Consider the following 20,222-nt stretch of genomic DNA (forward strand, 5'->3'; position numbering starts at 1 on the left):
AAGAAACGAGACAAGATCGACGAAAATATCCTTCTCCTGCGAGACAACACTCCAGTCCACAATGTTATCAGATCAGAAACCGGGCTATGGAATATGGCTATGAAATCTACCTCCACCCCCTACTCTTTTGACTTTGCGCCCTCTGACTTACATTTCTTCCCAACCATGAAGTTGTTTTTAAAGGTAAGACTTTTCCAGATGACGCAACCTTGGTTTCTGAAGTCATGTCATGGTCTGAAGATCAACCGGGGATGTTCTCCAAAACCGATCTCCAGAGCTGCATTAAACGTTTGAAGAAATGCATAACTCTGAGTGTGGTCTATGGAGAGACCTAATAACTGCGCCAAGTTCCGTTGCTCTATTGATATCAAAAATGGGTCATGGGCATCACTTATTGAGTGCCTCTCGTATATATATATTTTTAAATAACTGGTTTAAGGAAAAATTAATATTTTTGTAAAAATTTTTGGCAATGCTAAATTTAATTCAATTATAAATTTAATTGGTTTCGATACTAGTAACCTCCCAAGTTAATATTTTTGTAAAATTTTTTGGCAATGCTAAATAAAATCATGCTGTTCGTTTATAATATTTAATAGAGCAGTTTTCATTTACACAAAATACTTTCTAAATTCAAACATAAGAATAAACATAAGTAACCGATATCGTATGAATAATGTAAAAACAAATAATTGAGGCATGAGTTTATTATTTATTTATTACTAGCAAGACCTGTGGAAATTCCACAGGCGACTCATTCATATGTAATATATTGATGTTGACATTCTGTAGATGTTCAGCATAAATGGAGATGCTCTGATATCATTGTAGCTCTTCTGTTAAAACTGCAAAATTATTTATCTAAGTTAGCGGGGACGGCCAGCGTAGCCCAGTTGTAAAGTACGCTTAAATATGATATTTTAATTCTTGCAAATTTCGTATATATTATTATATAGTGAATGTTCTATCGATTTTTATATATTATTAAGTTGCGATTTCAAAAATGAAAATTATATCTATATGACTTGGGTTCATCAGCTTGAATCAAAATCGAATCCCAAACTTATATATATATAACTTTCATTCAGCTATAATCGAAACCAAAATCAAAACTTATGAAGAATTCTTGATAAAATTATTTTTAAAAATAGACTATTGGAGTGCCATTAGCTGAAACCGAAACCAAACCTTATGAGGAATTCTTGGTAAAATTATTTATAAAAAAATATATAACTAAAGTGCCATCAGCTATAATCGAAACCGAAACCAAAATTTTGAAGAATTCTTGATAAAATTATTTATTAGAAGAAATGGAAATGCATAACAATTAAACGACCCGGATCGAAGTGTGACACAGAAAATAACACACACGCTATCGTATTAATATATAGATTAGTTATTTACTAACAATGTTAAAAAGACATACAGTTTATCAAAGCTAAATGCCATATGAACTAATTTATGTTATTTTCTGAGTTTGATACATGAATCAGCCACGGACGTCCCATCCACCGGGTGAATACTGACTGGCGAAGGCAATTTTATACTGGTGCTATGCAGACATGACTAAATATACATCCAACTAACAGACTGCCTAGTCGTAAAATACTCTTAAATATGATATTTTAATTTATGTAGATTTCATATTTATTATTATAGAGCCAATTCTTTATTGTTTATTATATTGTACCCAATATATAGTAGTGATTTCGAAAGTTCAAAAATACTACTTGTGTGCCATCAACTAGAATCGAAACCAAAGCATTTAGCGCTCCATTGCTATTCATTACTATGTGAGCTAATGACAAATGGATATCAAAAGCCTGAAAAAATAACCGATTTTAATGTATAAATGTATATTTGTGCATGCGTAGGAGTAACCCGTTTTGTTGTCTTAAGCTTGCCAATTTTCATTTATTTTCAATTTTGACCCTTAGCAGCTATTTTTACCGGTTAAAAATCGAATCGAATTTGTTCCACAGGTCCAAATCAATCTACATATAAAGTTTGAAATCTGTAGATAAAAAATTAAGCTTGGTAGAGACAGTTCTGCACACAGACAAGCAGACAGACAAAGTCAATTATATATATATATATATATATATATATATATATATATATTTCCACAGCCAGACAACGTCGCAGCTCACAAGAGCCATGAAAGCCAATAAACCGGAAGTCCAAGACTCAAGTTTCGCCCTCATTTGGGCTCATCAATTAGACATATCCGAACTCAGGATTCAACCCCCGAGTCTCTTGCATGCGAGGCAAGCACTCTACCAATTGAGTAAATGCGCCACACACAAGGACGTTTGTTGGCTTCCATGGCTTTTGTCAGCTGCGACGTTGTCTGGCTGTGGAAATAATTATCTACTCTTTCTCACATTTGGATATATATATATATCAGCATTTGTTGCCCAGTCGTAAAATATGCTTAAATATTATATTTTAATGCATGCAGATTTCGTAAGGAATGTGAAAATTAGTTAACCTTCATGTAGTTATTCGCATATCCATGACGGAGTATATTAAAAGGTTCGTTTTAATAGCTTTCAAAATAGTAAAAGTAGGCTTTTAATAACAATGTCAGAGAGAGAGAGAAAAATCTCAGCTTCATAGGTATACAGATAATAGATAATTATGTTTAATATGACGATGTCAATATTACAATAATTAACAATATGCATGTTTAATACTATTACGGTTAGGAAATTTAAAAAAAAAAGTCAAAAGTGCCTTAACTTATCTCACTTCTCATGAAACTTTTGTGGAACCCTAGTGTACCAGTGAAATTATGGCCAAGCTAAATTAATATTGTTGAATCTAATTAAGTTCTGCAAGTCTAATTCACTTGTTTTTTTTTTGTTGTTGTTGTTGTTTTTTTTAACTGATTGTTCATTATTTGATGCAAATACTAGAAAGGTATCGTCATGAATTACTTCCCTTGTCAAAGATTACCTCTTTAGTAAGGACTCTCTAAACTACGAGCTGTATATACCTGGCGTTGCCAGGTTGAAACGTATTGGCTGGAAGAGGATTTAGCCACATACTGTTAAAAATACACCGAATATTTTACATTCTTACGATTTTCCAAAAAGTGGATCACATGTTGGATTTATTGAAGCATAAAATGCATCAATTTTTGTCTATGAAAATTATATGGAAAATAGCTTAAAGGGGATATAACTCTTACAAATTAAAAATTAACTTGCTTCCGTTCTTTTCTACTGGTGTAGACAAATAATAATCGAAAACTAATTAAATTAAATAGAAATTAGATTAAAAAATAAATTAACTTTAAATAATATTTATAAATATAACAATAAAGACAAACAAGTAATAACATGGCAGTAATTATTGAAATAATTTTTCATTAATGTAAATGAGGTTACTCCTTGAATGTAGATTCTTTTTGAATAAATAGTATGTGTATAAATCATGCTGGAATGTAAGTGTGGAAATGTCTGTATGAAAATCAATTCATGAAACAGTGTAGCTATTGTACATATTAATCAAAATGTGTACAAATAAACACAGGAATACAACTTTATTATGTGCTTCTACTACAGCAATGTAAGTTGAATGACGTCTCATAGCCTACATCACTCTCCAACAATGCCAAATATGTATAATTTGTCTCAATTGCATTTTAAAATTCAGTTTGGTACAAAGTTCCAACAAAAAATTATAAAGTGTCTTTTAATTATAGGATACAAGTTGTTTCTATTTAAACTATAAATGTTTGATATCAGTTTAAACTGGAAACTACCAACAAACAATCTTGTAGAAAATAATATTAGAAATCAAAATTATTTTTTATCCGATTGCGAAAATCAAATTCTTCTGGTATTTCTGAACATTTATCCTGCTTTCAAGGATAAAAAATGAAATAAAGAAAATCTTTGATTCCAAATGTATTTTCTGTATCCAGATCACAGTATAATCGACTTAAAATATTTCCCGAATACTACATTAGAGTGTACACTTGTGACTGGAGTTCGATTAACCATCTAACAGTTTGAAAATATTTTGATGAGAAAAAAATAGACTGCGTGAAACTACGTTTCCGATTTGCAAATATTTTTCCTAAGTTTTCTGATGAGATCGTTTCAATTTATTTTCCGTTTATTATTTCTTCCTAGGAAAAAAGAACGACGAATAAATCAGATGTGATTAAATGCTTAAAAATAAAATTAGTACAAACCTGTTTTTATGCAGCCTGTAGTGTTCGTTGGTAGGCAAAAAGAAAAGAAAAATAAATGACTGCTACTTTTGTTTATAGGTTTTCTATCTTGTCACCTGATATGAAAATGACATACTAAAAAGACAGATTTTTCAGAGACTCGGCCAGTATTGATGTGGATGTTAAAGCAGAAAGTTTTGGTAGCAAAGTTACAAGTTTTGAAGTTACGACTTTTAGCAGCAGCGTGGCAATTTTGGAGTAGCAAGGTTTGACAGAAATGTGACAGATTTGAAGTAGTGAGTTTTGATAGCAGTGCATCAAATTTATCCCCCGGAATTATTGTTTGGAAAGTGTAGAATAGTTAACTCTCGACTATTTAACGATATCAGATGCGTGTTTTGTTTATTTGTTTATATGGATTCTGGAATAAATTGTAAAATTACTTTTGTTATTAATTTCTTTTTAATTTGCTAAAATGTATATCTTTTAATGCCTTCCATGTAGTTTCTATATATATATTTTTATTTTGCGTGTAGACTTGTGCCTCTATAACTCCAACACAGAATGAACATTAGAAAGACCAAAAATACATTTTACTGGAACTTAAACAGCAATAAAGACTTCCGTTTATTGTTTCCGTATATATTTTTTTGGTTTATTTTTTTTTACGTATGCCTTTTCTTCTGTTCGTTTATTTTGCTTTTTACTTCAACCCCTCCCCCACCCGCATTTATTTTAATTTGCATATTGGTAGCTAAAAGAGCGACAGGGAATAGCAACTAAGAAGTACAAGAGAAAGAAGCTGGCGGTGCTATTATAAATATATATATATATATATATATATATATATATATATATGAAAGTGTAACACTGCTAGAGACTCCGCATGTAAGAAAACCGGATATAAGAGACATTTTCTCTCGTCCCAAACTGGAGTTTATGTTTATGTACAGTGTAACTCTGATATAAGAGAGCTTTATGGGCTGGTTAAGAAGTCTCTTCTATCCGGGTTACACTGGAGATATAAAATGATGACTAGGCTAATATGTTACAACAACAGAGTGTGATTGTACCTTAATTTGTGCATATATTTATCTCCCCTTTTTTTCTGCATTTCTTAAGGCATGCAATGTTAAATTTTAGATCTCTCCATAAAAAATATAAATTTTTAATATTTAAAAAAAAAAAAAGCATGTGTGTATTCATGGATGAAAAAGAGAGATAAAAGAATGCTGCTTGTAAGACAATAAATTCTCTCTTTCTCTCTCTAAATATATCTATATATATATATATATTTATATATATGTGTGTGTAAATATCTAAATATATAATAAACGGCTTTCTTTCAAACTTCATATCTCTGTCTGTAAATTTTTTTTTCCCACTAACTCTTTCTTTCATTTTTAACAGTTGCCATGTTGTAATTCTTTCCTTTGTTTTCTAGTCTCCCACAAAAATCCAGGAGACGAAGAAAGTTCCTTGACAATGGGTAAGAAACAATCCCAACGAGTGATCCTTGTTTCCCTAGTTTTATTTTTTTTTTTTGTTTGTTTCTTTCAAATCCTGTCTTGTGAGATTGATGCATTTCAGTGTGCTTTCCGACCCTAAAAACGCAAAGGTACATTTAAATATCTCCCTGTCTGTAAAAAACAAAAAAAAAAAAAAAAAAAAAAAGAAAGAAAAAAGAAAAGTAGTCAGTGTGTGTCGCTATTTCATCATCATTTATTTCTGTCTTTTAGTCAGTTTCTTATAACAGCTAAAACGAACATAGCAACACAAGATTTATCTAAGGCCAAGACCATTAAAATACTTTAAGGAAACCAGCAATATTTAAAACCTAACTTTTAACATTAAACATTTTTTTTTCACTCGTTTTCAACTCAAAAACAAGGCACAGTGTTAGGGCTACTATTTGGGACTATGCCTACAGGGGACACTGCGTGGGGAGTTGAGCAGCAAGATATCTGTTCACATTTAAATTTCTGCATGTTAGTAAAATCATGGGAGCAGGAAACAGGTAGGGAATTCCAGAGTCTAGCAGTTCGAGGGAAGAAATTGTCAGAGTAGAAAGCTTTGCGACATTTAAAGATCTATACAGAGAAGGGGTGGGATTTTGTTGCTTATCAGATTAATAGAGAGCGCACAACTGCGACAAGCACGTTAGAGCACCTTCCATTAAAGTACTTATAAAACAGTCAAGGGACTGCAGTGATCGGACAGGAGTTGGAGCTTGGTTGATACTGTGGGATCAATTAGAGTGGAAACTCTTTTAATAACGGCCAGTTCTTTATTTCAATAAAAATTATTTGTGTGCCATTTTCAATTAAAAAAAAATATCTTTATAAAAAGTATTCAAATAGTTTTGCAACCAGTAAAATTTGGTCTGTTCTTTTTTTGTTCTTCTTAAACTATCGAGATCATTTGCTAGAGTACTCTGCTCAGAGATTAATATGCATTGGATAGGAATAAGAACCTTTGTACTGTTGCCCCCCCCCAGCCCTGAACCCATATTGTTAACTTTATTCTTATTTTTTTAACTTTCAAGTTATGAATAAAATAAAGCAAAACGTTAGTGTTTACTGTTTATGGGCGTCCTGTGCAAATGCTCACCCCACGGTATTATTGGATACTTAAAAGATTTTATTTGAGAAAATTGTGTCAACTGTTTGTATGGAGCGTTGTTTTAACTGTATCCTTGGAGTTCAGAACAAACACACACACTATGAATATAAAATACATAATTGAATATTGCGAAAAATATTGTAGATATAATATTAGTATTATATTTGATAAGCAATATATACGCCATAAAAAATGTCTAAGACTATAATTTACATTTGCTACGTGTTATATACTAGAAAGAGATTAGGGGAGAGAAAAAGAGTAAGATGTAGATAGATATTACACTGTTCAACTTTTCTATTTTGTTGTTTATGCTCCTGGGCAACGCCGAATAGTCATGCTAGAAATATTATTGATGAGAAGATAATCAGAATTGGGAATTAGAAAAATCAAAACTTTGGGATATCAGAAACGTTATCGGAATCGGAAAAATGTGTGGCTATGTCCCAATTTCGAAAACGATTATTTTAATTTTTATTTATTTTTTTTAAATATTTTATATTTCATTGTCTATATTGCCCGGGCAACGCTGAGTAACTATGCTACAAATATATAACCAAAATAATCTATCAACCAAATATGACGCTGGAGTTTTGGGTAGAGCCTCCTCGTAAGACCAAGTTTAGTCTCAGTATTAATAATCAAACTCTAACTAGATAAAAATAAACAGAACCTGTTTTTAAGTTTTTAATTGAATTTGGCCTGATACAAAGTCATCTTAAGAAATTATTTTCTCCTGACAAATATCTATTTGATTTCTATTTAAAAGAAGTTCAGTTGCCAACATCAACGTTACAAGACATCTTCAGACATCTATTAAAAAACTGAATCATTAATGAAAAAAAAAATCTAATAGAGAAGTTCTTGACGATGGAAAGAGAGAGGGGGAGATATTTGCTGAAATGAGGATAGGAGATAAACGCTTGACCACACATTGAGAAACTGGTCACTTGCCAAAATGAAGACATCTTATCTTAATTCTCATTACATACAACGAGATTTAGATACTTAACAGTCATGAATAATTAAATATGACATTTTTAATTTTTATTTTAGTTCAACCTTTATTGCCACTGAAGCGTTAGAAACTATTTAATTAGGGACAAGATCTATAGGAGCACAGCCTAGGTGGGGAGATGGAAAGCACGATGTTTGTTCACATTACATTTAATTTCTGCATGCAAAGAAGAATTGGGTAGCAAGAAAGAGATCCTGATCACAAACAATTCAAGCAAAGACTTTATAAGATTTTTTTAAAAATTCAGCACAGGATTTTGCTGCTAGCCAAAGTGTTGGGGGTATTTTCATTGAGAGTCTACAAACGCAGTAATGTTCATTGGAGCACATTCCATGAAAGCACTTGTTAAACAAGCAGAGAGATGCAACACTGCGATGATGCTACATGAGCTATAACTTGACAGTGTGAAACCTATTTGGATTAGTGATTTGGCCCAGGGCTGTAATACCTATTAGGACATCTGGTTCTACTAGATCAGACTGTCTGAAAATACTGACCAAAAATGTACCAAACATTACAGGTGACTGGGGACAGCCTGTGAATTTAATATTCCCTGGACACTTTTTCCTTTGGAGAAAGTCAGTTCAACCCGCCTGGGGTGAATACCATACCGCAACAATAGCATATGTGGCAACAATATTCCATGCAGGCATGGTGGCTTTCTATTGTCAAGTGTTAGTATTTTTCTAATGTTTGTATATACTAGAAAGAAGACCTGACGTCTGACTGTCTCTAGTTCATAATAGCATATTACCTTTTGTTATTACTTTTATACATTTTATAATATTCAATTTTTGGTGTGGGGCCCAATAATGTACTAGGTACAAATCAGGTAGGGGAATGTAAGTACACTTAAATTTACTGAAATATTATTTTTCATTAAATTCATTTAACGCACGCAAAACACGCACAATATTTTCCAGGAATGAATTAAGCCCTTGACTCCATATAAAAATTTCTATAATTATCAAATTATAAACAAAATAATCTAAAAAAAAAAGTCCTATTTCCTTTTCATATCTGTATGCCACAAACTCAGACTCAGTTATGTAATTATATTCACTTTGAACAAAATGAAATATTCTTATCCAAGTACTCAAGTTAATGTAATTTAGGAATATATATTTCATATATTGAAATTCAAAATGGCATAATGGAACCATATTAAAGGTATTTGCAGCTTCTCTTTCAATTTTCGGATTTTAATCATGTCAAATCACACTTTATTTCCTTTTGACGGATTGATTGTTCCTATTTCTTCTGATGAGTTAAGGACATAATAGATTCCCTGATTGATATAAAAATTAAGTGATTGATTTTGTGCTGCGAAACAGATACTGTCGAGAATTGTAAATGTCAACATGTAAACTGAATTAAAGGAATAAATTATAAGATGGTCATCATCATGAATTTTGGAATATAGTTTTTTGTCATTTATTCTCTCTCTCCCTCTATCTCTCTCTCTCTATATATATATTCAAATAGGTTCTAACTCCAAAATCTTACGAGGAGCTCATGAACAAAGAAACAAACCCTAACTATAACCAGTAGTTTATTCACACTAATAAGTTAAATGTGGCTCTTGGTCCTGCTCCCCCAAAAAGAGGAGCTGCTTCTCTCCTTGGCTCCATCTGCACCTAAAAATAACCTGTCGTAAAATTCAACACATTTTTAATTTTCAAATAAGTTTCTATTTACTTGTCTCGCCACTGTTGGATATAAAAATTAGCCCTCTGCTTCCTACCTGTAGCAAAAAAAGACCGCAGATGCGCGTATGTGGGCTATATGCAAATATCAGGTCGTGTGTGCAGTGACGTCATGGTAAAGAAACAGAAAAAGATTATAAAAAAAAGAGAGTGCAGATGCTAGAGAACACGATCACGTCAGAGAAGTCACGCGTGGCAGGAGGATGAGGAATGAAAGTTTTTTTTTCTTAAAACCTGAAACAGCGAGTTGAAGTTCTTTCCTTTTTCTTTGTCTTCTTTGCGACGGCGTCTACAATGTGTTGAGTTCTAAAAGTCAACATGTTAAGGCGGTTATAACGTTACATTTTCTGTCAAGACTTGACAACAACTTTGAATATATATAGAGAGAGATTATATATAGTCAATGTTAGACTGTGTGTTTTATAAATCGAAATATAAACAAAACATTCAAATAAGTTTCAGTAAGGGTTAAATTCTTCAAGGCATTTAAAAACACCATTGAAAGTTTTCTGCGCTTTTATCGAGGGTCACTAGGGGCAGTTATCGGTTAGGTTCATAAAATAATTGAACCAAATTAAAACATGGAAAAAAACAGACTTCATATTTTAAAATAGATTTTCTTTTCATAAAACAAAAAATTAAATTAAGCAAAGAATATCGCAATAAAGAATGCATTAAAAGACATGTTTAATCGTTTAAATAATTATTTTTATTTGTATTTTTAAAGATTCAGAATAAATGATAAGAATTTTTCGATTTTTTTAAGTCATTTAGAAGAAAAGCAGAAAACACTAGTACTTCAGCATTTTTTTTCTTTACTTGACCATATGTTTAAGTTATAGTTTATTTAAGAAAATACGCTTAAATATGTTAATTCATGCAAGTTTCGTATTTATCATTCCAGAGCCAATTCTCTATTGAATATTATATAGTACTTAATATATCGTGCTGATTTCAGAAGTTAAAAATAAAAATAACCTGGGTGCTATCAGCTAGAATCGAAACCAAAACATTTAGCGGTCCAGCCATATTCCCTATAGTTTGAGCTATCGACAGATAGAAAAGAAAGATTTCAAATTAAACTACTTCAAGCTATGAATGAATGTGCGCATGCGCAAAACTAACAAAAATATGTTGGCAAATTGAAATGAACATTTTGTATTTCAACTTGCTGACATATTTCTGCGCGTGTTATTTATTTATCCAAACAAAGATTTTACTCATTATAAATCATCCTTGGTATATGATTACTGTTTTCTGTTAATTTCAGTGTTATGTGACCAGTAGTTTAAGAGTTTATCGGTTAAATATTTTCACACATACATACATCTACTGTTTTATTTATATAGACAATCACAGCACTAACTTTTTTTATTACTTGACTTTATATTGAAGATGTTATTTTTAACTTTTCTTTCAAAGAAAAAATGTAATATATCTCCACACTGGCAATGCTGGGTAAGCCCTACAGGAGGCAGGGCACAACCGGCGTACCACCAGGGTGCATGAGAGTATAAAGGGGGCATGAATATCAAAGTTCAAAATTGAAATGGGCAATTATGCAGAAATTTTTTTTTTTTTTATTGCTTTGAAGCTGAAAGGGAATTCTGAGTGCATTGTCACAACCATGAGCACTGCACATTATTAAGTACTAAGCACAATAGTTATTAAATGCTAAGCACAATAGTTAGATTAATTATGCAAATAATAAGCCATTCTTCAAATATGTTCCGTGTCATCCAACACAGAAACTCCAGAAAAGTCTATAAATAACCATAAAATAAAAAAAATAAAAAAAATGTTCATTCTTAAATTAAATAGTAAAAAACACAAGAGTTTGCTAAATTCTTGTCCTTTTATTGTTGGTATAAGGTTTATACATTTATTTCATCTATTTTAATAGTGAAAATTGCTATGCTGATTAAATCATGAAAAAACTATAAATGAATTTCCTAGTTATAGTGCTGAAAAGATGAACTTATTAATCATTTATGATTCATAATGTTAAGAAAATTTCAGCCATCTTCGAGCTTTTTATTTGACTTTATAAAATCCACAGTCCTTTTAAAAAGATTATTATTCAGAACATATAATATAGTGAACTATCTAGATATGACCAGGAAAGAAGTAGGGGGCGGGGCAGGAAACATCTTACATCTGCACATTTGTTTTTCATCTTAAGGGCTCTGATGTTTGGTGATGCTGTTAATCTATAAATTAATTCAAAAGTATTTAGTCACCCTCAATAATTTACATGTGTCCTCTGCTCTTGTTAATTTTAGTCCGCCGATCCTCCGTTGGTTTTGTTTGATACTAACAGTATAGTTAACTTTAGAGTGGTCAACTATTATCTAGCATAGCCATAGTCAGCAGCACTAAACCTAGGCTGGTTGAACAGGTTTCATCCAAAGCAAGATCTTCCATTGTAATATCGAATTCTCAAGCGGTCTCCTGTCATATGTATATCCTTTCAGGGTGGATGACAATATTAGGTTCTGCAGTTCTTGCAGAGAGGTGTATTCCCAATTGGTCACCCATTTGGTACTGACCAGACTTAACATAGCTGATCTAACTAATGTCAACATGATTATGGTCTATATCTCTAGCATATAACGCTGTCTTGTCAGATTTTTAAGTTAGAAAAACATAATAAATTATAATTAAGCTCATAAATCAAACTTTGATTCTGACTAGCCAATTTTCATTTGTTATTGGTTTAGTTGTATTGTGGCAATATTTGTTTTGTTGTATTGTTTTAGTGGCAATATAATAATAATATTATTAACTTGGGAGTGACAGTGATGAGGTGGTTAATTACACAGACTAAAAACCTGGGCATGCCAAGTTTGAATCCTGAAGAAAAGGTAAATAAAATAGTAACGTACTTAGCTACATTTATTTTAAAATATTACTTAGACTCGAGCTAATATGAAACATTTTCAAATAATCACCTAATAATAATAAAAAAAATAGGAGAATAACTCCGTTTACATTGAAGAATATGACAGGAGTTGTTTATCTTAACTTTTGAGAATGTGCAAACAAATAAAAGGACTTCATTGCATTCCGGGCAACGCCGATTGGGTAGCGCTAGTTATCTAGAAATCAAATCGAATGTACCCAGTCTGTCATGGCATGCACATATCTGAAATTAATTATTAATATATTTCCCCCTTAAATATTTCACTACAGGATAGATGTAGAAGTCTAATTAATTATTCAAAGAAATATCCAATAACTTCTCAAAAAATTGTTATCAAAAATAGGAGAAAAATGAATATGGATTTGGTTAAGTCAATACTTTGTAACTCTTTTCAAAATGATTGTAATCAAAGTCGATTTTAATGATGAAGAGAACAAGAGATTTTGACTACAATAAGTAGATTCCTGTCAATGGTTTCCATTCTTTATATAGAAAAATTGTCCAATATTTTTTTTTCAACCCAACAGTTAATAATCTTGAACAAGTTAGCCAGAAGTAAAATATATCTGAATTCATTTTTTGAATAAAGAATTATACACACATACACACTATATATATATATATATATGTGAGAGAGAGAAATTATTTATTATTAAGTTTCATTATTCTCTTTTAACAATGTTTAGAACCAAAAAAAATAAAACCAAAATATTTCATATTTATTTGTCTTTTACTCTCAGACAACTTTTATATTCCAAAATGGAAATAAGAACAAACTTACTTTCTTTAATTTTTCACACAACTTTTCCTTATTCTTCAAACGTGTTCATGCTACGTTTCTTTCCATTTTCACCTCGGAATATTTTAGTGCAGTAGCCCGTTCGTTGCCTTACTGATTTTACTTGCATTTAAAAATATACGATCGCCGGTTATTCCAGCAGAATGCCATGTAGCCAACATTCTTGTCCTCACCCTCATTTTCTTTTAGTAGACATCTCTACTTTTGTACACACTACTAATAAGCAAATACTTCACATTCTACAAGCTCTAATAATTAAACCCAAAAAAATATATTAGCAAAATAAATTTCAATAATAAGAGTGACATCCTTTAAAATGAATGAATAATATCGTATAAATATCGTAACATCTTTAATGATAACCACCACTGAAGATAGATCTGAATGATTTTTAAAGTACTCGGATGAAAAACGATTATTGCGTATATATATATATATATATATATATATATATATATATATATATATATATATATGTGTGTGTGTGTGTGTAGTATATGCGAAAGGGAAAAAAGGTACCGTTTAAGGCTAGGTTATGGTTAGAAACAAAAACAAAAAATAAGTAATATACGACGTACCGGCCGTATCTGCATCGCTCTTTGGGAAAGAAGAAGGAAAGGATAGCTAGCTCATTTATATGCCCGAAGGGCACCTTGGGAAGGCAGGGCATGATGGGAGAAGCTATTTTTTCTTTCTTGTCTCTTCCTTTTTCATAGGAGGATATAAAAGCCGGGAAAATTCCCTGCAAGGGAGACAGAAAGAAAAGAGTCGTGAACATCTCTTGAAAAGTATTGCGTGTTGCTGACGTTCAGATTGTGCAGGGTGACATTGTTGGTGAGAGGCCAGGTGTGGTCGATTGGAAAAGAAGACGGCAGAAACGTGCTGTTGTCGAGCGAGTGACTCACTCCTTCCCGAACCCCAGAACCGAATCCTGATCGTAACATCACTATATATATATATATATATATATATATATATATATATATATATATATAATATATTATGTGAAATAATCACAAGAAAGAGGTGTAGGTAGGGTTAACTGTTTGATCTTTTTAATGTGGACTCGAACTGTGTATACGGTATAAATACACAGCTAATATATACAAATATATATATACACAGGCACACCTAACTATATATATTCTAGCAGGCCGCCCGGCGTTGGCCGGTCGTAACATACATATAAATATTATATTTCAATTCATACAGAAACTGGGACATGCGCATGCGAGTATTATGTATTTTCTAAACAGTCATCGTCTTGTAAGTAAAAAAGAAGAAAAAATAATTTGGTTGAGATTCAAACCAAAACCTAAATACAACCATTCACGCACGCGCGTTCGTGGAACAGTTAGCAAACAGACAAAAATTCGACAACCCCTACATACGAAATTTTCAATTTTGACCCCTTCGCAGCCAATTTTACAGTAGAAAACCAATTAAAAAGTTTTCCACATGCCTGACCATCCTATATACCAAATTTCAAGTTTGTATATGAAAAATCCGTTGAGTATATAGGTTGAGAAGTGTTCTTATATTCTCTCTCTCTCTCTCTCTCTCTATATATATATATATATATATATATATATAGATAGATAGAGAGAGAGAGAGAGAGAGATCTTTACACGGGCAACGTCAATGAGAACCACTAGTACATATATGTGTGTTTGAATGTGTGTGTGTGTGTAAATTTACTTATTATGACATGTTATTGAGTTGAATGTTTATCTAAAATGACAATCATATTGAACTGCATCTTCTGTCTAAAATCATTAATCTCATTAATTTTCACAACCATATAACTTCATTTTCTGCTTGTTTTTTTTTTGTTTTTTTTTTCTTTCCAAGCCATTAGCTTTTAAAACTTTTATACAATTATATAAATTACATTGGCAAAGATCCACTCTAACCGGGGGGGGGGGGGGGACAGATCCGTAGTCAAGAAGAAAAGTACAAGTATACAGCAAAAGCAAATGTTGTCTTAAAAATTCAGAGAATAGAGAAAGGTTTAGAGTTGTTATGTTACAATGTTGTTCACCCCTGGTTGGATTTAGCCGGCTTTTTGTCTGGCCTGTATCACGTCCTGAACCATCACTGATGCAATGAGAACAATCTACCTTCATGGATTAAATAATGAGCTGAAATTCCGTCCACGTTCGAAAAGGTACATCTTAAGAATGTGAGAAGGTTAAATCGGCCGAAACGTTGTAAATATACCAACAAAGGGAGAGCATATTACTTGTTTGGATCGGACTATTGTTCTCATCTTGTGTGTTATTTGTGCAGCATCCCGATCAAAACAAGTCATCTGAAATTTGGAGATGAGGGCTGATTGTTTAGAACTTTAAAAGGAAATAGTTTGAATAATCCGGATAGTATAACATGGTTATTATGTTTTGGATTTTTAGTTGCAAATTGATAATTTGTATTGTTTTGATCTTGAATGTTCCTATTTACTTGCCTTCCCACGAGGGCAGCATTAGAAACAAGGTCAATTTCAATGTGGAGGAAATCCAGCACCCCAAAAAGGGGCATTCTGGATAGAGACAAATAAAAATTGTCTCGGTCATGAAGAATTTCTCCTCCACTGACCGAGCATAGAAAACGTGAAATGTAGCATCAGGACAGATACTACACTGTGATCTTGGCCCGAAGGCCAGTTTTGATCTTGAATGTTATTCTCGCATCTCGGCCGATGTACTCTCCGAGCTTCTTCAGGTGCGTCTTGTTAAACTCGAAGATGTTTACAGAATTTCAAACTGAACTCTTTTGGTTCTTTTCTGGGACTTCGACTATTGATACATACAACTGATGCATAGACTGGTGTGCACACATATCACATATATATATATATATATATATATATATATACACTAGCTGACTCATCCTGCCATTAGCCATGACCAGGTGGAAACCTTAAATGAGTTTTATTTTATTAGTCCCCAACAAAGGAGAGATTGAGCCTAGTAATTCACTCCTGTTTGTCCATTCGCACTTTTCTCAATAACCACGCCTTGGATGTTTGGAAATCTTGCACACTTTAGTCATGGTGAAAGTAAATTTTTGCCTGAACAGATTTTCCGGGATAACCCTGGTTGCACTCCTAGGGGGCATTATAGGAGTAAAATTGCCCTCAAATCGTTCATCCGTTTGCACTTTTCTCAATAATCACACCTTGTATTTTTTTAAAAATGTACACAAACATTAGTCATGGTTAAAATAAATTTTTCACTCGTGAAAGGGAACCCCGCATGTTCGGCTTGTTTTTTAATTAAGATCGCCTCTAGTGAGTATTGAACCCACAATCTTTAGAAAACTGTCCCAAAGAACTGGCTATTACTCGACACTATAATGCATTGTGTCACGTGGCATATCATTGGAGTATAAGGTGGGTTAGTGGTATTATAATACTTAGAAGTGGATGGAGGAAGTTCAGTTCAGCCTTTGCCATTACTTACCAGCAGAGCGTTACCATTGTTTAAGAAGGGAACAAGCTATCAGGCATGTGTACATAGTGTGTTGATGTATGAAAATGAAACTTGGCTAGTCGAGGTTGAAAGCATAAGTTGCATATAAAGAGATGATATGAGAATAATACGTGAGAGTTAGACAAGCTTAGATCTAAAGGCCTCGGGAGAAAATTAAATTTGGACAGTATAGGGAGGTGTGTGCAGAAATGTAGACTTTGCATTGACATAACGATGAGGGTTCTTCGGTTAGTAAGTGTAGAACAGTTGAGGTAGCAAGATCAGTTGATGAAGAAAATCAAAGGAAAAATAGGAGGAAGTGATAAGAAAGAAAAAGAGTTAAATAAAATTTTGGCCAGAGATAGGTTAGTTTTGAACCAGCGTCCAAAACAGACCTTAAATTGATGAGGTTGGAGGTTACATCGACCGAAACGTTGTGAAAATCACATTTAAGACGAGAAGAGTGGTCTGATGAATCCAAATAATGATGATGAGGAGTTTTGTTGATATTGTTAAGCATCATTCATTTATTTCATATGAAATCAGTTGATATTTGTTGGCATTTGTTTCATTGGTATCTTTCTGGTTAGAATTCTTTCTAGAAAAAAATATCAGGTACTTATAGGAAGGACCACATGAAGGTTGTTGCTTCTGCTGTTGTTGTTGTTGAGCATCATTCATGTTGATTATTGGTGGTATTCGTTTCCCCCCATATCATTCTATAAAAAAAAATTTCTGCGAGTATATTGAGTATTTATATACGTGAAGGTTGCCAATGTTACTAAATGAAAGAGTTTCTGTGGAACGAGATTGGATTTGAACTTTGTACACTCAGGTTACCAGTCAGTGTCGTTAACAACTTAGTCAACATCACCCCCACCCCACCCACGCGAAGATGATGATAATGATGAAATAATAAAATAAAGCCCAGAAACTAAACAGCTCAGCTTATACAACTCATTTTTTTCTAAAGTCAGTAGATCAAAGGGAGATAATCAATAATAATACGCTAAGGCAATTTTATGTTCATGCATACGTTATCACCTTTCACATAAAAAAAAAAACAAACAAAAAAACAATCGTCTAATTGCCGAAGATGCAATCTAAAAAAGTAATTAAAATATCATCTGATGTCACTGTTGTGTCAAACGTGCTAAAATGAACTAAAATACATCTTGGTTATTTTAGCTAGGATAAAAGTATAGTATCTGTTTAGTTTAAAGATAATAAAATAATATCGTAATGTTTGTATTTGTGCCGCACGTCCATAAGATGGAAATATGTTATAAACTTCTACAGGGATTTTGGAGATAGACCCTTTTCCCCATATAAACAGATATATTGTTAAGCTACATTAACCAGAGTACTTAGATGAGTAGGTTTCGGTTTGAAGAATATTGAATCGTCTTTAATCATGCAGCACTTCCATGAATAGAAATATTTTTTAAGCACAATAAAAGTATGTAATAGATGAAGAATATAACTGTGGAATTTTTAGGGGTCCCACAAATATGTTATAAGATGGTTGCTACTTACATAGGTCATCTATATTTTTTATGCATATATTAGATTGTTTTCTTTGACCTTCCAAGTATTTAATGAGTTTTAGCATAAATCTTTATTTACTGCGCACCATAGGTGGTGCATCATAGTTTTGTTTGATCTATATAAAAATACGCTTAGACAACGTCATGTTCTTACATATATTATCACTCTCCACCTCCTCGTTTTAACAGATGGGATCACTCGATCACTGAAGATACAATACAAAACATGTAGTTATTTTGTAATCCACCTGATACCGTTGTTATATAGAATGTGAAACTACTTCCTTGACCTTCACCTAGGATCAAAGTGTAATATCTGTTCATTTAGAATAAAAGTGGCCAATGAAATCATATATCCACTTTTAAGTAAAATTGTATTTTTTACTATATTATATATATCCAATTTACTATTTATTTATTTACATATTTAAAAGAAAACGTCTTGATTTGGGAATCTTAAGTATGACGGCCCCTGTGTATTTGCAGTATTGTGGTGAATGAGAACTCGAACCAAGAAAAGCTTAGACCAACAAAGGTGCAGTGAAGAAGATGACCAAATACGCCCCACCTTTCCAACTTTTGAGTGGCCTTGTGCCTAATTTTCTACTTTTTTTTAATTTTGTTTTATATAACATTTATCGAAATATAAAAAATATATACGTCAAAGTGTAGTATCTGTTCTGTTTAAAGATGGTCCAATAATATTCTGGGGTCTACGTTCACACTGGACATCCATAGTATAAACATATCTCTCAACTCTTACAAGGGTTTTGGAGATAGACCCCTTCCCCACATAACAAGATATATTCTGAAACTACAATAACTAGAACACTTAGATAAATTTCAGTTTGAACAAAGGTGATACAATATTATGGTGGGGTCTGGACGTCCGTAGAATGGAAATATTTTTAAGCATGGCAGCAATATACCAACAGATGAAGGACAACACCATGGAATTTCCATAAGTCAGGCTAGTCATTACATAACGTTAGAGAACCTTATATGATTGATTGGCTCCTTTTGGTGGCCTCAGTAAAGATAATACGGTATAAAGAGGTGCCAATAGTGAAGTTAAATAATTTAAAATTTATATAAAGAAACAAAAAGCAGAGTCAAGCTGTAATATTAGCTAATAGATCTCATTTCATTGAAATAGATTAACTTTGCTCGATTTCTGACCTTAAACTTTATCTGTACACAGCAAGGCGATAAATTTTCATGAGAACTTTAATATACGCCATACATAGGAGGAGGAATCATTGGTTTCCATCCAGCAGTGTTCAATGTCTGCAGCCTCAAAATGTCAGACATTAAATGTCAGAATTCTTTTCCTTTTCCCAAAGGTTATCATTCCATGACCCAACAAGACTGGCACTGTGGAATTTACAATTTGGTGTGGCCTGATGGTCATTCTAAGAATTTACTTAATCAGACCATTTTCTAATGCACTGTCATTCAATAAACTTTCATTATTGTGTAATGCCATTATGATTTGGCAAAATTAAAATCAACCTAGAATTAATGGCCATAACTAAACTGCATATTTAGTTATATTCAAAATGATCTTTTTGACTTCCGGTTTCTGCTGTCAATTTTCCTAGATAATTATATATGGCTAAGCAAACAAAAAAAGCCATTGTTAACATAGGGGCAGCGAGCGGGAGCCTTTCACGTTATCTGAGAGGAATACAATCATAATTGAGAAGTGACCATGTCTTGCTTGTTACCGTTGTCCCGCCCAGGGAACAGAACACAGGAGCCAAAAAGAGCAGAGAATCTTGATTATAATCGCATTTTAATTTTTTTTTTTTCACAATTAAATCTTATATATTGTTTTTTAAATAAAATAAAAACTTTTAAAGAAATGTTTTTTTCTGTCACTTTTAGGAACACTGTCGTTTTCAAGTCCAATGTAAACACGTTCTTGTTGAGCCGCCTTATTAAATAATCAAAT

General features: G+C 32.5%; 1 protein-coding gene across 2 annotated transcripts in view; it reads left to right on the forward strand.

Annotated features, from left to right (window-relative positions):
• Positions 1–20,222, forward strand: part of LOC145276966 (uncharacterized) — a 541,458-nt gene that overhangs the window by 405,617 nt on the left and 115,619 nt on the right. Inside the window, exon 5 of one of the 2 annotated variants that reach the window (XM_080128509.1) lies at positions 5,628–5,672. The exons of the other annotated variant lie outside the window; for it this stretch is intronic. Within the exon in view, the coding sequence (XP_079984635.1) occupies positions 5,628–5,672 (45 nt within the window). The remainder of the gene's footprint in view (positions 1–5,627; positions 5,673–20,222) is intronic. 2 annotated transcript variants of the gene reach the window in all.

The sequence above is a fragment of the Euprymna scolopes genome, chromosome 5 (genome assembly GCF_053919585.1).
Source record: "Euprymna scolopes isolate OS-2025 chromosome 5, ASM5391958v1, whole genome shotgun sequence".
Classification (NCBI taxonomy): Eukaryota; Metazoa; Mollusca; class Cephalopoda; order Sepiida; family Sepiolidae; genus Euprymna; species Euprymna scolopes.